Source organism: Harpia harpyja, chromosome Z (genome assembly GCF_026419915.1).
Source record: "Harpia harpyja isolate bHarHar1 chromosome Z, bHarHar1 primary haplotype, whole genome shotgun sequence".
In the NCBI taxonomy this organism is placed as follows: Eukaryota; Metazoa; Chordata; class Aves; order Accipitriformes; family Accipitridae; genus Harpia; species Harpia harpyja.
Window position 1 is genome coordinate 41,179,289 of NC_068969.1, and position 22,390 is coordinate 41,201,678.

Sequence of the window (22,390 nt, forward strand, 5' to 3'; positions counted from 1 at the left end):
AGTTCAGAGCCCAGACTAACAGACTGCTAGTTTCATGTGAACTCTACACAGCTAGGAAGCATGACAGCGTGGTGCTTGCACACTTCCCGTTTTCACCAGTGGAATTCCTAAAGCAACAGCAAAGCAAATCAGCGAACACCAAGTTAAGGAACACAGAAGTTTTAGTCTTCCCGTTCCTTTTGTATGTGTCAAGGTATGCTGCCGAAGGTAGGAAGTTGAACTTTTATTTCATCTCACCAGAGTACTTTGCAAACACTGTTGAATGCAGGCTCACAATATTTCTGTCAAATGCTAAATATTCTTATATTCCACATGGGAAAACTCATGAAAAGTGCTCTTAACCAGAGATAGGCAAGAAACCCACAACAGAACTGGAAACAGAAAGCAAGGCTTTAAGCAACAGATTGCATACGACTTACTTTGCAGAGGATGCTTTGTACTGGGCATAACTGGCAGGGTTTTGGTAGCAGGGGGCTACAGGTGTGACTTGTGGTGGGAGGCCATGAACTGCCCTGTGCCAGTCACAGCTACCTCCAGCTGTCCCTGAAACTGCTGCAAATAACCCACCATGTGCCAAAACTTCAACCAGACAGAGAAGCACATGGTGCCTCTGCTCACAGCAGCAGCCACTAAACGGAGAGGACACATGGCAGGTGGCTGTAGATGTACTTTTGGAAGGAAGAACCCTGTGCCAGAGCAGGCACACCCCTGAACAGACTGTGGGTCATCTGCAACCCACACCAGAGCAGAGACACCAGGGAGGGACTGTGACCCATGGTAAACCCATGCTGGAGCAGAGGAAAATGAGTAAGAAGCAAGAAGCAGTACACACATCCCTGGTCTCCTGCTTTGTCTCTCACCTCACCAAAGGGATTAGGAGTAGCTGAGTGTAACGTGTAGCAAAACCAAGGTGAGTTGACACCCAGAAGGGAGGAAGAGAAGTTTTTTACTGAATTAGAGCTTGGGGAAGACAGGTGTTTCTTCACCAAGTGTTTTGTTTAATTGTCTTTTTTTCCTCAATACCCAGATATGTAATCAAAAGTTTTGTTAACTGGCAATAAATTAAGTAAAATTCCCCAAACCAAGACTGTTTTGCTCATGACATGCTTATAAAGTACTCTGGCATATTTCTCAAGTCCTACATACTACAAAATCCGTTGTTAGAGAAAAGGGATCACAGAAAGGAAGTAGATGGGCATTACTTGCTGTACCTGGACTGTCGTTTGAACAGGATGTTACTGGGCTGAGGCAGCTACATTAAGATTCTCACTAAAAAGCACGTTTAGATGAAGTGTTTGAAGCACCCTATACAAACAGTCACCTACACAGAGTGAAGGTAGGATGGAGGTAATAGGCACCACTCAGCTGGACAGTTTTGGCCATGGGAAGAGGCTCGGAAGTGAATTAAAATGAACTACTGCCAGTGGAAAATAAAGCCAGTCACACAGGGAGCCAGCACAAACCAGATGCAGCATCTTGAACTTCAAACCTTAGTTTATTTCCTGATAGCCTCCCCATGGAGGCATGCCTTAAAGGTCTTCTGAGAGCTCTCACAGTGCAGACTGCCTTATCTGCCTGTTAGCTGCAGGAAAGGGCAGATACACTTTCAGACTTCTTCTTTTCCCCTGAGTTAACCAATTGGACCTGCATTTTTTTTCCTCAGGACCACCTGCGGGGTCAGTGACTGTGCCAACATCCTTTTTTGTCCCCACATAAAACAGCTCTATGAAGACTTAGGGATCTGTCATATTAACATAGCAATGGGGATGATAAAAAGATATGCAGCATTTTAAACTATAGCCCCCTCTTTGACTGCAGAAAGGACAAGTTATGCAATTCCTGAATGGGAGGGGGAACTGTATTTGGCTCATTTGCTTAATTTGATTTTATAACTGCTACACCAGGCTGCAAAAGGCTGATAAAATCTATTTTAAACAAAGAGCATAAGTCCTGCAGGCTAATATTAGTATTCATCTACTGCCTGCTTCCCCAATCATTCTCCCTTCTTGAAGTTATGTTGATAAATCAGTTGCCTTCATGTTTATTAAAGCATGTGGCAGTCTGTTTATTTAATCAGTTCTTGGCCTATTTTCTAATTAAGGGAGATAATGTGGGCTCATTTCCTGCCATGGTGAACCTGGCAGGGCACAGGTTGTCTCAACTATCCCATTAAAATTCAAGATTATTTGTAATGTCTGCTTTTGTTTGGCAACTCCTTCCCTTTCCTCTGCCCAGCTGAAGACAAAAATACAGATATATGGTTTTTTCTGCATTTCCACACTGTCAAGGACAGTAAGATGGAAACAGGTGGAGCTTTGAAGGTTTGCTGACACGATGCCTCCCCAGTGCAGGTGAAACAGTTTTCTGGGAGACCCTGCATCCCAGCAAGGTTAAAAATACTGCATCATATGATGATCCTAAGGGCAATTTTGTGAAGGGATGGAATGCTGGAATGCAAGGGTAAAGCACACACCAGTTGGAGCACATTCCTAGCTTGCTCTGCTGCTGGACTTGGGCCACCTCCTGCACCACTCTGGCCCCAATCCTTCAATTGTCTGCTTAGTGCAGGAATATTGCTAACCACCAACTGCAGCATTAAATCATTTTTGTGCTCTCTGTATTCCAAAGCAAGCAAGGACCTTGTAACAGCCTTAAGATTGCCTCTCTTCCTACCTCTGAGATATCCTGCCTTGTATCTTGCTTGTGACACAGCCTTAGCATTTAACAGCTACAGCGAACCTAGGATCACTAGTCTGGCAGGGAAATTCTCTTTTGCAGGGCCTCCTTCTATCCCTTAGGACACATTTAGATGGCATATTAAGTTCTCCTGTCTAGAAAGAAACCATAGATACATTGCAAGTTATCAATACATGCCATATGCAGTGTCTTTCAGTGGGCATTGTGAACTGCTGAAAACAAACCCATCCATTTTGTCTCACTTCACAGGCTCTCCTTCAATCAACATAAGCATATACATGTACCACACCTGCAACAGCTCCAATTCCTGCAGAAATGCAGGCAAACATCACTTTGCCACATTTTCAGAAGTGTTTCATAGCAACTATGCTATACACCTCCTTGCAATGTGCCTTTATGTGGAACAACAGAAAACTTGACATGGTCCTGGGCAGCCCTTTCTAGGTGACACTGCTTTCAGTAGGGATTTGGACTATGAGATATCCACAGGTGCCAGCCAAACTCAGCCATTCTGATTCTGTGGAAAAAAAAAATATCCCAGTGGTTCTAGCACTTCATCAATAAGCTGTAGAACACAGTGTTTTCCAAACTCTGACCCATGGAGAAATGTTGCCCTGATCCCTTTTAAAGTTGGCTAAATGCCTGCAGTGAGGGTTTCTGCATAAACTGCTTTCTGAATTGCACCTTACTTTTCCTTCTCTTCTTACACTTTTATTTTATTTGCATTTGCAAGCAACAGCAAAAGTGTTTCCCTTTCTGGAGCCTTACTTTTGGAAACAATGAATTTAATTTTGACCTATTTCAATCCAAAAGGAAGCACGTGGTTTTGTTACACTGCTAATTGTCTGAACCGCTGTCTCACCCCATCTGTCTCACTTAGATCCAGAGTGTGCTCTGGATCTAACACACTCAATACCTTCACAAACACCTACTTAAAGACTAAAAAAAAAAAAAAATTCACCTTTATATAGACCACTGTTCCCTTCACATGTATTCAAGTGACTGCTATGAGTACCATGCTGTTAATGACCAATGAAAAAAGACAGAATAAAATTATATATAAAATATATAGTACAGGAAGAAGCAGAAGACAAATGAACTTCTATTTTCAAATGGCAGTATTTCCCACCTTGTATTTTTCCATACAAAATACATTGCACTTTTCTTTTTCTACTGAGCCTAACGAGCATCTCTCAAATATTGCAGCAGGTGGAATGGGTCTATGGACAGAGACAAGAGTTCATCCCTTTAAATTGCCTGTGTTCAACCATGGACCTTATTCCCAGCAGAAACCCACTGCAACAAGTGTGGGAAAGGCTCAGTGAAGGGAGGAGGAAAATTTCCTAGAGCTTTCCCCCAGACCCCACACTTACCAAAGGCTCTAGTTCTTTGCGGTCTATGAGGTTGAGCTCTGTCACAAAGTAATAAAAATGCTTGTAACAGGTATTGACGTGGGCCTCAGCCCCCATAAGGATGATACGGTCAAAGTGATGGATGTAGACGTGAACAAACACCCGAAAAAGCCGGCAGAGTATCTTCTTGCAGATCTGAAGGAAGTTCTTTGGAAAGGGAACACCTGTGAACAGAGAAGGCAGGGTTGTCATCCTCCCAAGACAACAGCTTTGGAGCAAAGCACGAGTTTGTAACTGCAAACTAGGTTAAGACTTCCTAGGCCTCCTTTCCAATCCAGAAGATCACTTAATGCATACATTTATCTGACCGCTAGCACCAAAGACAACCAAATACTTAAGCAACTTTAATGGATCAAGACGACAGGTACTGATCCTTTTTCCCTGAATAATTTAATGGAGCAACATCCAGTATTTTAACATTCAGAAATGTGATTTTCACTGCAGTGCACACTGTCCCATTAACATCAATGGCTTTACATCCTAAGATGGCTGTTCCCAATACTAATACATACAGAGCTCGTCCTAGAAGTGACAGACACTCTCCTGCTCATCTTATTCAACAGTGGCATTTCACAGCATCAAATTTAGTAACAAATTCAAAATACCTGACTGAAGGACAGACCCCTTTGTTTTCACCTTCCTCCCAGTTATGTGTACCAATCTGGTTGCTCTTTTAATAAAAAAATTCTTGGAGACACACAAGAACAGCTCTTCAAAAATACCTTAGAAGTTACACTACTTTGCAGCTGGAGACTCCAAAGCAGCAGCAGCAGAAGCAATATTTGCAAGTCAACAGCCAGGCATCCACAATTTGGCACCAATAATTCCTTCAAAACTGCCCTTCATTAAAAACTGATCTTGCATGGCATTGTGTACCACTGAGCTGACCCAAAAAGCTGAAGGGTTCATCTCCTTCTGTGATTGTGCCTCAGACATGATGACTTTAGTGCCATGCTCTAAACTCTACTGCTACTTTGCTTTGTGCACATCTTCCTGATTTTTAGTTATAGTTCATATTTTAGTCACATTTGAACTACATAACTGTAGTTATTGCTTCTTTAAAAAAAAAAACCCAAACCTTACAGCTAACCAGTCCCATAAAGATTTATTATTTGCAGAAAGAAGATGGAGATATTAAATTAACACTGCTGCAAGCTTTCTAGTTTTCAAATTTTAGTCTCCTGTTAAATACTGCTCAGCACTCATAAGAGTGGTGAATCAATGGACAAATTGCACAGTTTCACTGAAGGGGGCATACAGTGAGAATTTCCATACTGAAAACAGATTTTTGATTAAAGATTACATGAAATATCAACTGTGGTTGTAACAAGTCTGGGTCCCTTCAACAGAAACATGCGCCTCATTTTGGACACCCTGGCCGAGGAGGTACTGGGGTATATCCACTGCAGATGTGAACACCACTGTGTCTGTTAGCATGTACGTGGGGAAGCACATCAGCATATAGAACTGACCTGCTCAGTGTATCCTTGAACTGCCTCTACATTTGCCATTGCTAAGGTGCAGATGATGTGGGAAAGTGTCTTGAGTTTTTTTGGCCCGTGCTGGGTTCATCAGAGGCAAATCCTTTTTATATAATTTCAAGTAGCTTTAGAGATACAGTGCAACCCTTCTTGCTCCTGATGTACAAACCGGGGATCAGAGAAATAGCTGGATCTATCAAAACACAACTACTTTATCTCCTTAAGAAATACTTTTGGTTGTTTTTGCTTTTGGTTGTCACATCCATTCATCTTGATGCCAAAGCTAATATCGAAGGTCACAGAGGAGGAGGCCTAAATACTCAAGCCATGAACTGAGACATCACTGAACTACGGAAATGATAATATGTACCGATGTCTTGGCAATATTCGAATCAAAACTCTATACAATTAGCCAAACACCTGGATTATAACAAATGATTGTTATTTCCAAAGGTAAAATAAATACAATCTATCAAAACCCATAACAGATACTTAACAATAAGTTAGTTGCTTATTAACCAGGGGATCACATTTCAGCCATCAGCGCATGGCTAAATTCAGGAACAATTATAGCAGCAGCCTGCTTTACATTTTTGTAAAAGCTACCCAAACCACAATTTTAAAAATATACCCAAGAAGATGTTAAGTCTTAAAAAAGGGGGAAGAGGAATAGCTGGCACTGCAAGCTGGTTTACTGAACTAAGAGACGAATTCTTGAAGGCACTGTATTTTCTGATCCAGAACAGGCATGTCCCAAAATGGAGAATAATTAGTTTCATCTTCCACAGGCTGACATATGATTGTTACTGAAGAATGTTACTGTAATGAAGGAACTAATACTTCTACATTAACTGACTAAAACAAGCTGAATAAACCAAGCTGACAAATCCTTTAGCTTCTCTGCAGCCCATGTTCCCACTTAACAGTTACAGGCAGTAAGCACAAAGGCCATAGAGCACCGTTTCTGCTGTGGGCAAGGACTTTCATCTGACAGCTTTTTTGATGTGCTAGGCAGTCAATTTGAGGACATGTAAATAATACACAGGAAAAAAATAGCCAGTGCAGAACAGTCTAGGGTGCATAATAAACTTGCAGTGTTCCCAGGGCTCCTCACATGCATTAAGTTTTCAGACAGGCTGGGTAGTTTCACTTGCCGCTGCGGAACTTCTCCAATTTTGCAAAGCTATCTGTTTCATTTACTCTTAAATAAACAGTGAAACATTGCTGCTACCACAGATTTATCACCTGGGTACAGCAGAATCCATAATGGCTCTCTGACTTCTCTCCCCTTTCTGCAAAACTGGTTTACAAACAGACACGGTGTCCTAAATAGCTAAAAAGTGCCTCCTCGTACCACTGAAAGGAATTGGTAGCTGTGCAGTGAGCTAGACTCCACAGCCTTGGAGAGCCTGTCAGCCAGTCTGTCCCTGGAGGGCAGAGGAGGCTCAAAGTCTGGTCAGCCTCAAGGTACAGATGAGCTTACAGAGGTGGCTGCCACACTAGTTTAAACATACACTCTGCTGCTTTTTGTGTTCAAAATTAGACAAAAGGATGGTAGAAATGCAGTCTCAAAGAAAAAGAATAATCTAATACAACAGAACAGATTCTTATCTCAGTTACAGTAGAATGAATCCAAAGTAATGCCATTAAAATTTAAAAAATCAGAGTGAAATTATTCTAGATTTATATTCTGAGGTCAGAATTTGGTCTAATGTTTTGCTCCCACCGCAACTGCTATAGTTATAAATAAATCAACCACAGAACATAATTATTATGAGTGGCTCTTGGGAATGGAATAGCTTAGATTTAAATCCTTGTTAAGGAGTCTGTTCGTTGTTCTTCAGCTCAGCCACAGTAGCCTTTGCTTTTTCCCCCTCCAAGCCCTCATTTAACATGGAGTCCAGATGTAATAATTCCTTTCCTCGAACTTTGTAGTTAAAAAAGGAGAGGAAGACAAAGAAGAAAACCCTAAACCCACGGAAAGTCCAAATATATATTTAAACTCCGTATTCTTTTTAACAGTGAAAAAAATTTCCAAGAAGATGCCTTGCTATCTGCAAGGTGATACTGCAAAGAGGCAGAACGTAAAAACATCAAATTAGATTGCTGAGTTATCATTATTAAAAGTGTTTTGGAAGGTGGCAAAGCTGAGCTACAAGAGCATGCGGAAGACACCCAAACAAGACGTAAACAGCACGTGGCAATCATGCGATAAGATTGTAAGGCTATAATAGCACAGGAATGTATATAAATTATAGAGGCTGTTAGTATGTTTTGGAGGGCTTTAAGGACTTTGTTAAGCTGCTTAAAAGTAGTCGTTCATGATAAAGCAGAACTCATAGCTTGCTTAATGCTTTTGCTTAACGTTGACCTATTCTCTGGTTGGAGGAGTAAGAAAATTCACAAAGCCCCAGAGCCAGCTTGAGCCAGGAAAAGCAGACATAGTAACAACCACCCTTAAAACCAGGAAAGAGAAAGAACCTGCCTAGAGATGAGAAAAAGGACCCAATGAGAGAGAAGACCCCAGACCCAAATATTACTGTTGGACCAGACTATGGTGTGAAGGGCAGAAACTTAAACTGTAAGGGTATAATTGGCCAGGGATTTTAGGTTTTGGGGTCCCTCTCTGGAGGCACCCAGCTCAAGCTGTCTAAATTTGTGCACCATAGATAGAACAAATTACGCTTTTTCTTTTGAAGGTCTTGATTAGAGATTCTGCTTTGGGGAACCTAGGGTCAACCCTGAGGGAAGAAGCAGCACCCGAAGGGGGTGTGTGTGTGGGGGGGGGGTGTCTGTGTCTCTGTGTGTCTGTGTCTGTGTCTGTCTGTGTGTGAGGAGTCGAAAGGGGCACCCGCCGGCTCACTGGAGTTGCCCAATGCGAAGAGACTCCAGTCCAGTCCTAGCAGTTACAGTCTTGGCTGCTGTGTGTGTGACTGCTTGATTGATGTCTGAATGCTCAGGCAGCAGCTTCTCCCTTAACAAAAAGGCAAAGAAATACAAAGATGACACTGAAATTTTTGAGCTAGTTGCTACGTGCTGAAAAAAGTATTTCTGGATGAGTGAACTGGCAGCCTTGATTCATCTGTAGGCTGAGCCCCAGTGCTGCTGTATGAGAATAAAGTAACAGAATGGTCTTTTTTGTTAACCTGGTGTTCAAAACCCCAGAGCTCCCCATTACATCCCAAGAATGTGCAAGCACCTTTCAAATGTCCCAGTCACACAGCAGAAGCTCCTTTAACTCAGGTTTATATATGCAATTGGGAGACAATTAAGTGGGGGGTAGATAGGCATGGTATAACCAGTGACAAACGTGCGCAGCATGACTGTACCCATACCTCTGGAGTGTCTGCTGTACTTGCCAGTGCTGTACTAACAGACGGCCTTCTCCTTCAGAAAAGCTGCAGCCATATAACCTGGTGACAGATGCCCCACAGCAGCATAGGGGAACAATCACATCATTTCCCCTGCGCTCCAAACTCCCCGTACTCCCTTGACCTTTTTGCTTCTGTTGATTTGCTAGAAAAGGCGACTCCTAACATGAGCAGGACTCTCTACAACTTCCAAAACTCAGCTGGCCCGATCCATTTATCAAGTTCTTTTCCACTGAAGAATGGAGGGATTTTCCCCTTCTTTTTCAAATCAGCCTTATACCCACAGTTCTCTGTAGGCTATTGACTTCATTCCTTACACATTCTTAATTTGCTATCGGGTGACTTGCTCCTGTGCTGGAGCAAGCATCCAGATCTAATCTATCCATCGCCAAACAGACATAGAGCACAGTGCTAACAAATTGAGTCATGCCATTGATCAGTTGTCTTACTTCTTTGAGTATTCCACATAAATGACAACTCCAGACAGTGTCATGGCCCTCCTCTCATGACACTCACTCCCCCAAAGCAGTATTATGACTGCTATCTGCTCAAAAGGCTGGTCACAATAACACAGAGAAGTATGCTGACCATCTTGTGCAGTGATTACCAGTAAGTTAATGGTCTGTTGTTTTAAAACACAGATGTTTTAATGCCATGATGAAGGTCCTCATTTAAACCCTGCTGATACAAAACCTGTGCTTTGTATGATGCAAAAAAATGGTGGGATAAGACAGAGAGACTAGACGTTAAAGAAACTAAATTAGGTGGCGATAAAGGAGGGTAACTAAAGGTCTGAGATGAATGGAACAGGCAAAAAGTCCATCTCATTTAACATACAACAATCTTGAATCTTCTTACTTCAATATGTGTCACAACCTCCCCTGAAGTAGGCCAGCTGCACAGGTTAGAGAGGAAACAGAAGAAAAGTCATGATAGGGTTTATTGCCTGATTATCTCTAGACAAGAGTCAGAAAGTATATGGTCCCAGAAAGTTGATGCTGAGGAACCAGAAAGAACAACCCTGACTTTTTGCCTGTAATGTTACATGCACTTCTTGACTGTCTCACAGTCCCGCCTGTAACATGCAATGAAAATGACTGCCCAGTTAGATCTTCTGTGATGCCAGATGCATGAGCATTTTTGACCTTCTTGCGTGGTTTGAAGTCTTGCTTTACTCAAGGGAAGGTGGTAAGCTCTTTGGCAATTTTGCACAGAAATTTTGCTGCACATTTGAAAATCCTTTTACAGGCCACAGTCATAATTCATTCTTTTTTAAAAATACACATCTGAGAAAAAAGAGAGACTCTCTTCTCCATTGACAAAAGGATTGACACTATACTATTGCAAACACAGGCTAAAAACATGCCAACCTGGTGAAGTAAGAATCTTTTCCGTTTTTATAGTAAGGAGCAAGAAAGCAGTGTTACCAGAAACTAACCATTTGGAGAAGGCACCTGAATCGAACCCTTTCTCCTCTCCTCCCTCCATGTTTTCCTTCTCCTATAACTGCCCCAAGTACAGAAATTTGCAAGAGATGCCCTCAGCTATTGCTGGAAGCTTTGCTGCAAAAACACCTACCGTGATCCAAGCAGATGTTTAATGTTATCTCAGTGTGTTAGTCAAGGAAGTGTCGGTTTCAAGGGTGCATGAAAACAATGTCAGTTTTGCTGGACTTTGTTCCTCACATAAATAAGCAGACAGCTGCAAAATATTAGGGATAAACTAGACTACCATGTACCTACATATTCCTGATATTGCCCTCCGTTCTGCTCTCACGTCAGAGAGAGCAGAAGAAAGGAAAACATTCTTGGTTATAAGGCTTTTTAAGCAAAGTGGTGTCCTTTTCTCTTTTTAAGCGGGACTACCTCTTAACAGTGTTACTCTTGAGCGAATAAATCAGGAGGCAGGCCCACTGTCAGATCTTCAAAAAAGGTACTCATGTGCTGTCTGGAGAGAACTCTAAATGGAACAGGGTACAGATCAGAAAATTGTTTGAGGCTTTGCACTACCTGAACATCCACAACAGCTCTCCCTGCTGCTGTATAGAAGAAATGGGTGATGGCACTAAATTTTGCCATTTAATTAACAATTTCACCAGAAAAGCAGTATTATAATGCAAATACTGTGAAACACCTAAGTATGCAAAGCACCTGAATTGACTCACCCTGAAATCAGAGGACAGAGGGACCTAAATCCTTGCACTGCATAAGCCAGATACCTTGGATTTTAAGCAAATTTACAATGGCTGCTCCTGACTACAACCTGACCTCCTCCCTGTTACGTACTACTTCTGCTTCTGCTTCTGCTTCTGCTGCTGCAGAGGAACAGAAAAGAAACACTGCAATGCTAGAGAGCAGAACACTCTTGCTGCCTGTACCAAGCAAGGGTAGTTTTACCCCAGACAATAACCAGGCTGATAAACCCATTAGAATAGATCTGTAGGTATTCAAGGCAATGAGAACACTGAATGCCATAAAAAGCTGCAGAGTCATGGTTGTGTGGCAATGTAACTCGTTTGCCTTGGAAGATCCATCTTCACTATAGTAACAGAATGAGATTTGTTGGAGCATTGCATTTGAACTTTATATGGCATTAATATATACATAGTCCAAAACAGGCTTGGAGATCCATTAGAATAATTTAGAGCTCTCCCTGCCTTAGCAGAAACTATAGTACAGGTGAACAAAATGCAGCCTCTTCTGGGACAGAAAATATAGCAGCCATTTGGCAGTATAACAGCTTAGGATGGGAAAAGAGAGTTTATTAACCCAATGAGTGAATGCAAGGAAAAAGAATGTATGAACACTGTAGCCTGGCCAAGATACCAATGGAAAAACTTTCCTTCCCACCCAGCAGAGGTTTGTTAATAGCTTTGTTCCTACAATACTTACCATAGCCTGACAATTTCTAGGTAATGACACGGTTTTGGCTTTCCTTGCTGAGTGCACCACTGGCCAGCATGGCTTTTATTTTTTTATTAACTTCTGATGTCTTCAGGAAACAAACATTCTGGTTCCCCATTAATTTCACAGGGACACTGGAAGTTACGTGCTGTTCTAAGGGCCCCTCTTGGGCTTACTAATGCAGCAAGATGCAGCAATATGAAACATTATCAGAAGCAGCAAGCAGCATGGTCTTAGAGATGCACTCAGAATCAGACAAAACAGCCTCCCGTCCCCAAGACACGGATGTTCCAGCAGCTGACTGAAAAAGAGGCCTTACATCTGCCAAAACTCAAGGCTTGACGTTAACAAGTAACTTTAGTTCAAAGGTTAATATCACAAAAGAAACCTTCATTCTTCAGCTGATTACTGTGCTAAATTCCTTTTTAGTGGGCCATTAGAAGAAACATTCAGGCAGTTCTAACACCTCAGATCACAGCCCTGGTGTCTCCTAATGCAAGTTGTTTTCTGACTTAGGAATCTTGTGTGTGTATGACAATATCCTCAGTGCATATCAGTAGTTCCCTGGAGAGTTGATTTAGAAGTTTTAAATAAGTTATTTTTCCCTCCGTTAAAATGTAGCTCTTTCATGAGATAGGGAAAGACACACATATAGCAGCATGCAAGGGAAGCTTAGTGGAAGATCGGAATTTCTGATCCAGAAAACTAAGAACAAAAAACCCCAAGAACAGAATCCTGGTCCCTGACTTTGTTTGAGTTAATCCTGATTTACAACAGTGCAGCCTGGAATAAAGTCCAGCATCCTGGGAGAGAATTCTGCAGGCTGATGAGCAAGAGCCAGTTGGAGCTTTTAAATCTGCTTTTCCATGTTTAACTATTTTTGCTTTTATAACATCAGATCTGAGGGTAGCACAACAAATGCTTTTCATTGCTCTATTTTTACAACTGTTAACGGGTTGTAAAATTGAATGAACCCATCAGCTGAAGAAAAAAGAGCCAAGCAACCCCCTCCCAGCACACTTAAGTACTCTCGAACATCAGAGAGCTAAGCCAGATTCACTCTTCAGAAGTCTGTAACTGCAACCTCAGCTACTCTGTCTTCAGTTGGTTCCAATCCATGCCCTCGCTCAACCGAGGACCCTCCCAGGCACCCGAAGTTTAGCCTCCCTTGTTTTCTGAGAACTGCCTTACTGGAAGAGGTCAGTCCCTCCCTCCCATGTAAATACTAACTGATGTTCAAACACTAAACAGGATATCCAGCTTTCCTCGGAGGAATGCTCAGCACATGCCTGATACGCACTGCTTGCATCAGCTTCAGTACCAAAGGCAGTGGTGACACTTTTCATTTCAGAGCAGAGCCAGAGAAGGTAGTGTTATCTGAGCTAAGGACACTCAAACCTATTTCTACTTTTTTGCAGGGAAGTATGTTCATCAATAGAAAACTGATGAATCTGGGCAGCTGCACTCTTCATGCCATCTTGAAGCTACTGTGCTGAAAAGAAGAGCCAAGGACAATATCTATCCTTTAATGGATACAGAAGGGAACATTGCCACCAGAGATGAGGAAAAGGCTGAGGTACTTAATGCCTTCTTTGCCTCAGTCTTTAATAGTGAGACCAGTTATCCTCAGGGTACTCAGCCCCCTGAGCTGGAAGACAGGGATGGAGAGCAGAATATACCCCCCATAATCCAGGAGGAAATACTTAATGACCTGCTATGTCACCTGGACACTCACAAGTCTATAGGACCAGATGGGATCCATCCAAGAGAACTGAGGAAGCTGGTGGAGGAGTTTGCCAAGCCACTCTGCCTCATTTATCAGCAATCCTGGTCAACAGGGGAGGTCCCAGACAACTGCAGTCTTGCCAATGTGATGCCCATTTACAGGAAGGGTCAGAGGGAGAATTCGGGGAACTACAGGCCTGTCAGCCTGACCTCGGTACCAGGGAAGATTATGGAGTGGTTCATCTTGAGTGTGCTCACATGGCATATGCAGGACAACCAGGGGATCAAGCCCAGCCAGCATGGGTTCATGAAAGGCAGGTCCTGCTTAACGAACCTCATCTCCTATGAGCAGGTGACCCGCCTAGCGGATGAGGGGAAGGCTGTGGATGTTGTCTACCTGGACTTCAGTAAGGCCTTTGACACTGTCTCTCACGGCGTACTCCTTGAGAAGCTGGTGGCTCATGGCTTGGACAAGTGTACTCTTTGCTGGGTGAAAAACTGGCTGGATGGACGAGCCCAGAGGGTTGTGGTGAATGGAGTTACATCCAGTTGGTGGCCGGTTACAAGTGGTGTTCCCCAGGGCTCAGTACTGGGGCCAATTCTCTTTAATATCTTTATCAATGATTTGGACAACGGGATCGAGTGCAGCCTCAGTAAGTTTGCAGAGGACACCAAGTTGGGAGGGAGGGTTGATCTGCTCAGGGGTAGGAAGGCTCTACAGAGGGATCTGGACAGGCTGGATCAATGGACCGAGGCCAATTGTATGAGGTTCAACAAGATTCAGTGCCAGGTCCTGCACTTGGGTCACAACAACCCCATGCAGCGCTACAGGCTTGGGGAAGAGTGGCTGGAAAGCTGCCCAGCAGAGAAAGACCTGGGGGTGCTGACTGGTAGCCGGCTGAATATGAGCCAGCAGTGTGCCCAGGTGGGCAAGGCGGCCAACGGCATCCTGGCCTGTCTCAGAAATAGCGTGGCCAGCAGGAGCAGGGAGGTGATTGTTCCCCTGTACTCAGCACTGGTGAGGCCGCACCTCGAGTACTGTGTTCAGTTTTGGGCCCCTCACTACAGGAAAGACATTGAGGTGCTGGAGCGTGTCCAGAGAAGGGCAACAAAGCTGGTGAAGGGCCTGGAGCACAAGTCTTATGAGGAGCAGCTGAGGGAGCTGGGGTTGTTTAGCCTGGAGAAAAGGAGGCTGAGGGGAGACCTTATCGCTCTCTACAACCACCTGAAAGGAGGTTGTAGTGAGGTGAGTGCTGGTTTCTTCTGTCAGGTGTCTGGAGATAGGACAAGAGGAAATGGCCTCAAGTTGCACCAGGGAAGGTTTAGGTTGGATATTAGGAAAAATGTCTTTACTGAAAGGATTATCAGGCATTGGAACAGGCTGCCCAGGGAAGTGGTTGAGTCACCATCCCTGGAGGTATTCAAAAAGCATATAGATAAGGCACTTCAGAACATGGTTTAGCGGGCATGGTTGATGGTTGGACTCGATGATCTTGAAGGTCTTTTCCAACCTAAATGATTCTATGATTCTAAGACTTGCAATGTCAGAGGGCAGCAGAAGACACAGCATGACTCTGTAGCCCAGTGGGTAGTCCTGCTCCAGGAAGCGCTCCTGCATTTTGCAGTAACATATTCATCTCATAAAAGGAAGACCATTTCAAATCATTCTGGAAAAGGAACCAGAATACACGGGACTTCAAGCTCACAGATGACAGCACTTTTCAAGACATTTCAGGTTATGTCAGCAGGCACACGCACACACACACACAAATCCACACATGCAAACACACCCACACAAACTAATACTGTGGAGCCTGCATAAAAGCTGTTATTGACTGACAGGTTTTGGATTCAGTGTAATTCCAAAACAGGAACTAAAGTCATATAAAAAAGATTAGAATATTTTGATTGTATATGCCCCTATAAGACTATCTTTACTACTAAAGTATAGCCCAATGATGCTTGGATTTACAAGGCACTCAAAACCTACTATTGCCCATGCAAAGGAGCCACTATCATTTAAACAGATTCTTCCAATATGTCATGAATAGATACGATCCGCCTCTTCAGATGCCTAGGGCTCCATCTGGTACCTGAAATTCAAAAGAAGCTTTACCACTAATTTCATTGAAAATGAGTCTGGAAAATCAGTGAGCAGGAGTATCCTGTTTAAGCAGCGTAATATTATTTTAATGTGACTAGCAAAGGACAATTACAGAAACAATTTCAAAAGTTGCATTAACTTGACCTTAACCAACTACTTTTGCAAGATTCATGTGCTAATAAAAATTTTGAATGAAAATAACTCAATAAAAATGAAATGCACTACAGGATGAAAACTTTTCAAAGAGAACAAATGAAGGGAGTATTTTAAAACGTAACTAGCCAAAAATAAGTTGATTTGCTCTATTATCAAATTCAGCTGAGAAAACGAGGCACCCTGATTTCACTAGAGTAAAATCTTCTCATTAACAGATCTTTTACAGGGGTAATACACTCTGAATCCTTCCCTAACTCAGCATCCATCATCCAATTCCCACTCACCAAAGCTTGGAATATCAAATATTTCTGACAGCCTCGAACACTACTTTTAGAAGAAACACCTCAGGTCCCACTAGTCATGGGCAACACCATCTTATCAACAGACCTTTTAACTATTATATAAAGAACATTTCTATATTGCAACAGCTTCAGCTGCATGAACTTTTCTTTGGCTCTTGAAAACTGCCTATGAGCATTTTCTGTTATTCCATTTAACGCCTACTGAATATCACAGACCTGAGAAGAAAATAAGGCAAAGATTATTTTAGCTTAGTATCTTTTTCTAGAAGCTAAAAGCTAGTTCTGCAGGAATTACTTTTAGTTCATTCACAAGAACAAGAAAACACTCATTGGACCTTAATTTTCATAAATGAAAAGCTCAAAGAAATTCAAACACAGACTCATAAAATGTTTCTTTAGGGTGCCTATACAAATTAATAAAATACTTTTTTACCTATGACAGAAAAATAGTATATATCCCCACTCCAGTCCTCAGATGCACAACAGATACCATCTACACTGCCGTCTTTCCTTTCACGTTACATCTGAAACTGAAATACTGGTCAGATCCCCACACTGTTTTCATCATGTAGGGACAATTTAACTGAAGGTGGGGTTTACAGGGATTTTTTGTTGTTTTTAGCACAGCTTTAGAAACCTACAGGAAGACTAAGTGCACTTATACTACCAAGGGTGATTACTCCACTTCAGGAAGAGCTAAACATATACTTTTAAGTTTCTTGCTGAGGAGACTGATTTATCTATATGTTTAAGATTAATCATCTAAGGAGCAAACATTCATTTATCTTCATGTTTAATGTTTTAATGTCTATACATTTTTATCTGTAGGTTTAACTTAAGCTTACATGATCTCTGCCACTGCTCATATGGTGTATAACATCAATCACCTTTTAAGTTTACTGGCATGTATATGGCCACACTGTAACTAACATAGCCTGAAAACTGAGACAGTGAAGGACAGATAAAACTTGGGTGTAAAACCTGACAGAGAGCTGGCAGCTTTATGTATCTGGACACTTAAAATTTCCTGTCTGTAAAGCAGGACAATGGGTGAATGTGGTCTTGGCTCAGCAATTATCCTTAAGCATCCTTAAAGAGGAGGCACACAGTAGCACCGGTGCCAGTTCCACCTCTTTTGTGCTTTCAGGCTTTGAGTTTGTGTGTTTAGGCTCTGAGCACCAATGAACTGTGTAAGATACAGAGCACCTACATCTCAGACAGTGCTGCCAAAGGCAATTTAACTACTAGCACCTGGAATGAAGTCAGCTATGTGTTACTGAAAAAAGGACTACCAAGCAACTGGATGGAGAGCTTCAAATTACTGCGGACCCAGTTCTCTGATACATGGTTTACTAGCAGAGCTCTGACAGGTCAGTGTGCTGGCAGGCAAGGACAGGCTTTCAGAAAGGGCTTCACTTTTGCATTTTGAAGAGTATCTCTAGGTACTGGGCTCAAGCTGTCTCTTCCATGGAACAAAAACATGAATAAATCACAGAGAAAATGGATTTCTTATTTCCTCCTGCTTACTCACAATAGACCTGTTTATATTTTTGATTTTTAAAATGATGAGGATGGCATCAATACTAGTCTCTTAAATCCTGCTCTCACCCTCAGGATTTCCAGTTCAGTGTGTCTTAAAACATTAGATCTTCATAAGAGTTAATAGGCCAGCCTGCCAACTTACCCTTTAGTGATGTTCCAGGAAGCTGAATGTTATGGAAATAATGTCTAATGGGGTGCAATTTGTTACAAGTATACTGGAGAACTCCACCTGTGACAGAAGACAGAGAGAGGCTCTAGAGTTTACATGCTCAAGGCATTGTGCCTTTTTCTTTCCTCCTATCCCAGAGATAAACACAGCAGCAGCTGTGGTTCTTCTGACAGCAACAGCTTAACGTGGCCATGGAAAGTGGGACTGTTCAAAGAACAATGGCAATAAACTCATACATTTTCACAACACGGAGTTCATTGCTAGTAACTGTAATGAGGTAAAACTGGTCTGCAAAGACCAAGTACTTGATTTTTTCTTCTTGGATCACATAGTTCCATTAGAACAAGAGCAAAACACTGAGCAAAACATTTAATTTTTAACAATAGTATAGTATGCACTATTAGTGCACCACAAGAGGCTACTGCATGAGAAGTGGAAGCATGGGAAGGGATCTAGTGATGTGTTGTTATATGTCTACATTTTCAATACAGTGCCTTCATGTGCAAATACACATAGGCACTAACTAAACAACTGTGAACTTAGACGATATATTCTTTCGGCAAGCTGTTATTTGTGCATGCCCTGGGATCAGGTTCATCTATTACATTTAAGAATTAACACATGACTGTGAGGAAAAGAGAAAGTATTGAGGAGGCTCTGCAGCCCACCACTCAGATTCAGCATGGATCTGTGCTGGAAAATAGAATGACATTAAGAGAAAAATTATTACATACTGTGTTCAAAAAAACTTCCTGCAACAAACATGCTATATCGAGGTTAAAAACCTAGATAGACTAGAACTGGTAAGAAGAAAGAGATGGCTGGCCATAACAGACTGATACTACAGTGTAGTGTTGTTCAATATACAGTGCACAGAACTTCACATACTAATTTCTGCAACAAGTCATAATTTTTGGCTATACCATGGTTAGGAATCCACTCATTGTCTCCCAGAAATGTCACCTTTTGTATCAACAAAAAGTGAGTAAATATGAAAAAATGTTCAACAGCGGCACTGCATTAGTATGGACAGTCCGTTATTACACATTGTAGTATGTGATTCTGTGAAAACTGAATTAAGTTTACCCTGAACCCAATGGATACAACTGCATTGATCTCCACAGACTTGAGGTCATTGTAAGTCTGTTTATTTTTCCTCTGAAAGCATCACCATGATTAGAGTCTTCCCGTCCCGCTCCTGATTCAGAACACATTTTCAGTGGGACTATTCCCAGGACAATGTGCTTATCAGTCTCGGGGTGTGGTCAACATATTCCAAACATTGTGAAGGCTGGAAGACATTAAAAAATGACTTTGTGCACAGACCTCTCCAAGGGCTTAGGAGATCATGCTGCCTTAGAGAGTATGGGGAACTCTTAAGACACCATCACAAGTGTTCCTACATGAACATTTTATCTTGCAGCACTTAAGCTCCTAGAAGCATTTGGCTATGTGAAAAATTGGGCTGGTTTTATATAAATGTATACACAAAATCTTTTAATATCTATCCCAAAATTAAACGCAAGGTTTGAGCCTTCATGATTCTGCAGAAAAAAAGTTTGAAACTGAACACTAAAGACAGAATCCAGAAGACTAAACAAAATAAATTCATTTAAAAATCTGCTCTTTGTCAGTTATTAAGACAGACTAAAGGTTCAGTCAAAAGGTGCGTTTTAAGTTGTGTTTAAGTTTGCATACAAGATGACTGAAGAGCACACAGAGACATCACACTGACCCCATTGTGTGTTCATTCATTCAAAATTTGCTATGGATTGTCCTTTACAAAAAGACTTTACTACAGTTTTAGAGTTCCTCCAGACCATTATTGAGTCACAGTAAGTCCCAACAGAAGTGTTGCCACTACTGTGGAGTGTATCACTTAAAACTTTACATATATATATTTTTATATATATATATATATATAAAGCAAGCTCTCCCTGAGTATAGATCATGAAGCAGTATGTACAGTCCGCAGTCTGTAATACTTTCACTTCCTGCCTAGCAGTAAACTTCAGGTTAAAATAAAGGCTGCATCAGTCCCTGCATCTGAGACGTTTGTGGCACCCTGCCAATTCAAAAAATCTGTTTACAGCACTGATATTTTCTGGATGCACTACTAAGCACCAAGAGCAGCTGCAGTATCTCCACTGAACTTTCTGGTGCAAAAGGGAAAACATGCAGCAGCTCTAGAAATACTAAAGAGAGAAACCCAAGTGCAAAACATGTAGCCTTATTAATCAGCATACAGATCAACCTTCCAGATCCACTTACCTTTAAATTACTGTTTTCAGTTAAATTTAAGCTGTTCCAACTGAGAACATAACATTAAAACTTTCTCTTTATTTTTTTCTGACAAAACTTCTGTGTGACAAGGGACAATTTCTGTCATTCTGATTTGTAATTGCTTTAGAAACCCCATAGTTTGGGGTGAAAGAGGAGATAACATGACCTCAGAAGGTAACTTCCCTAAACTATTCTTTGAGTATGCAATTCCATTAAAGCATCACATTCCTGTTGTCAGAAAGCTCGGGGGGTCAGTAAAAATAAGAAACACATAATGTAAGGACAGTTGATGGCAAGATTCCCTAATACTACCATTTCCCATTTCATGTCTTTGCTCTTGGGTGTTTACCTGAAGAGGGGTGGATGTAAGCACAGGCTTAATATCAAATATAGAAGGTAGGGCTTTATGGAATCACAGTTATGTCCAACCTGCTTTGTGCTTTCTTTGTGTAACTGCAGTGTTACAAAATTTCTTATCTTTCTATTACCTGCCTTGAAAATCTAAGATGAGTATTAGTAACAAAGCTAGTAAGAGGGGGAAAAAAAGCCTGTTGCACTCAGTGTTCAATGTAGCACTACATGAGCAACTCAAAAGATCTACTACGCTGCCAAGCATAATGCAGATTTTCACCTTACCATCCACAAATGTGTCTGTCTTCTCTGAAACTTACAGCTCAGGCAGACAGACCATGGGGCACAGCAAATCAATTGGCTGTTACCGCTTCAACCTGTCACACCAATCCCTTCACATACTTTGCTATTATTATGATATGTATGTCTGATCTAAAACTTAAATCAGAGCTGGTTCACTGTAATGTGCTGAAAGGTGCAGCAGTTTGGGTACTGGTTCACAAGCAGGCCACAAGGGAAGGCACTGTCTGTCAGAAGGGCACAATGGACAACTCAGAACAGCAGCAGCTTGGGGTATGTTTCTTCCATTTGTTTCTGTTTGTTTGTCCAAGCCAAATTAGATGTAGAGGTGAATACATTACATCCAAAGGCCTTAATGAAGAATAAAAAATTTACTTCAGAAGTAACATGAAAACAAGTGTTCTGGTTCACGCCAGTATTCTATGTATGATGCTTTCTCCTAATGACCTCCTTGCCTTTGATCACTTTCTGCTCAAGCAATTTGCTGAGCCTGCAATAGATCTCTCTTCAAACTGCCTCTCCAGCTACCCCTTAAATCCATCTGTAGTTCTTCCACTTACATCGTCCTTTGGCAAGGTGCTCTGCAGTCTGCCCGGCACTGTGTTTCTTATATGTCTCACTCTCCCTGGTGAGTTCTTGGCTTGGAAGAGGCAGTAAACAGGCAAACCCTGCCTGCAATGCTTGTACCATATCCTGCTCGTCAGCTCTCCTCTTTTCTATGGAGACATGTCTAAGTCAACTCCTCTGTTCCTAATTCAGAAGTGTTCCTATACCTTTGCTCATCCTCGTTGCCTTCTCTGAAACTTTTCCAGTATTAACATTACCTTCTCTGTGATTAGAGAACTGCAAAAAGGTGTGGGAGAAACAGGGATTTACACAGGTGTATCATTATGGTTTTTGGTTTGCTCCCAATTTATTTCTTAGTAATTCTTAACATTTGGTTGGCACTGAACTGTCTTTCTTAATCTGCATGGTAACAGTCGCCTCAGAGATGATAATTTTACAGAGAAACCAGGACTGTTTTCCCACATGCAACACTTCTTACTTTTCTACACTGAATTGTATCTGCTTCTTTATTGCTTAGTTACTGTCTCACAGTATTGCCTTCTGCAGTCCTTCAAAGTCAGTTCCTGTCCTGCTACCTTGAATAACTTCGTAACATCAGCAAATGTTATCACCTGGTTGCTCACCCTTTTTTCCAGCTTACCTATGTTAAGGAATTGAAGTCCCACCATGTCAGGCTGCAGAACTCTATGGCTGACCTTCTTCAGTTCCACAGTGGAAGAATTCAACTATTTACTCCTACCCTTTGCTTTCTTTTCTAGTCAATATTTTATGCATTTATCACCTGCAGTCTCAACATTGCAAAGTAGCTATTAGTATGCAAATACCATAATTGTATCATGATCAAGAGACCACTTTTTTCCAGGGGATTCATCAAAAATGGATAAAGAACAAGGACTAGATAGGGAAAACCCTTCATATACAGTGTTCTTTAATTGTGTTGGTTCTTAAAAAACAACAGAAAAACCCTCTACATATTAGAAGGTAAACTGAGATAGTTTATGTGACAAGGTGCTGAAAGTGAGTCAAA

General features: G+C 41.7%; 1 protein-coding gene across 5 annotated transcripts in view; it reads right to left on the minus strand.

Moving 5' to 3' along the window:
- Window positions 1-22,390, minus strand: part of MOB3B (MOB kinase activator 3B) — a 119,084-nt gene that overhangs the window by 22,847 nt on the left and 73,847 nt on the right. For all 5 annotated transcript variants that reach the window (XM_052778297.1, XM_052778294.1, XM_052778293.1 and 2 more), the window contains one exon: window positions 4,071-4,273. In XM_052778297.1, the coding sequence (XP_052634257.1) occupies window positions 4,071-4,273 (203 nt within the window). The remainder of the gene's footprint in view (window positions 1-4,070; window positions 4,274-22,390) is intronic.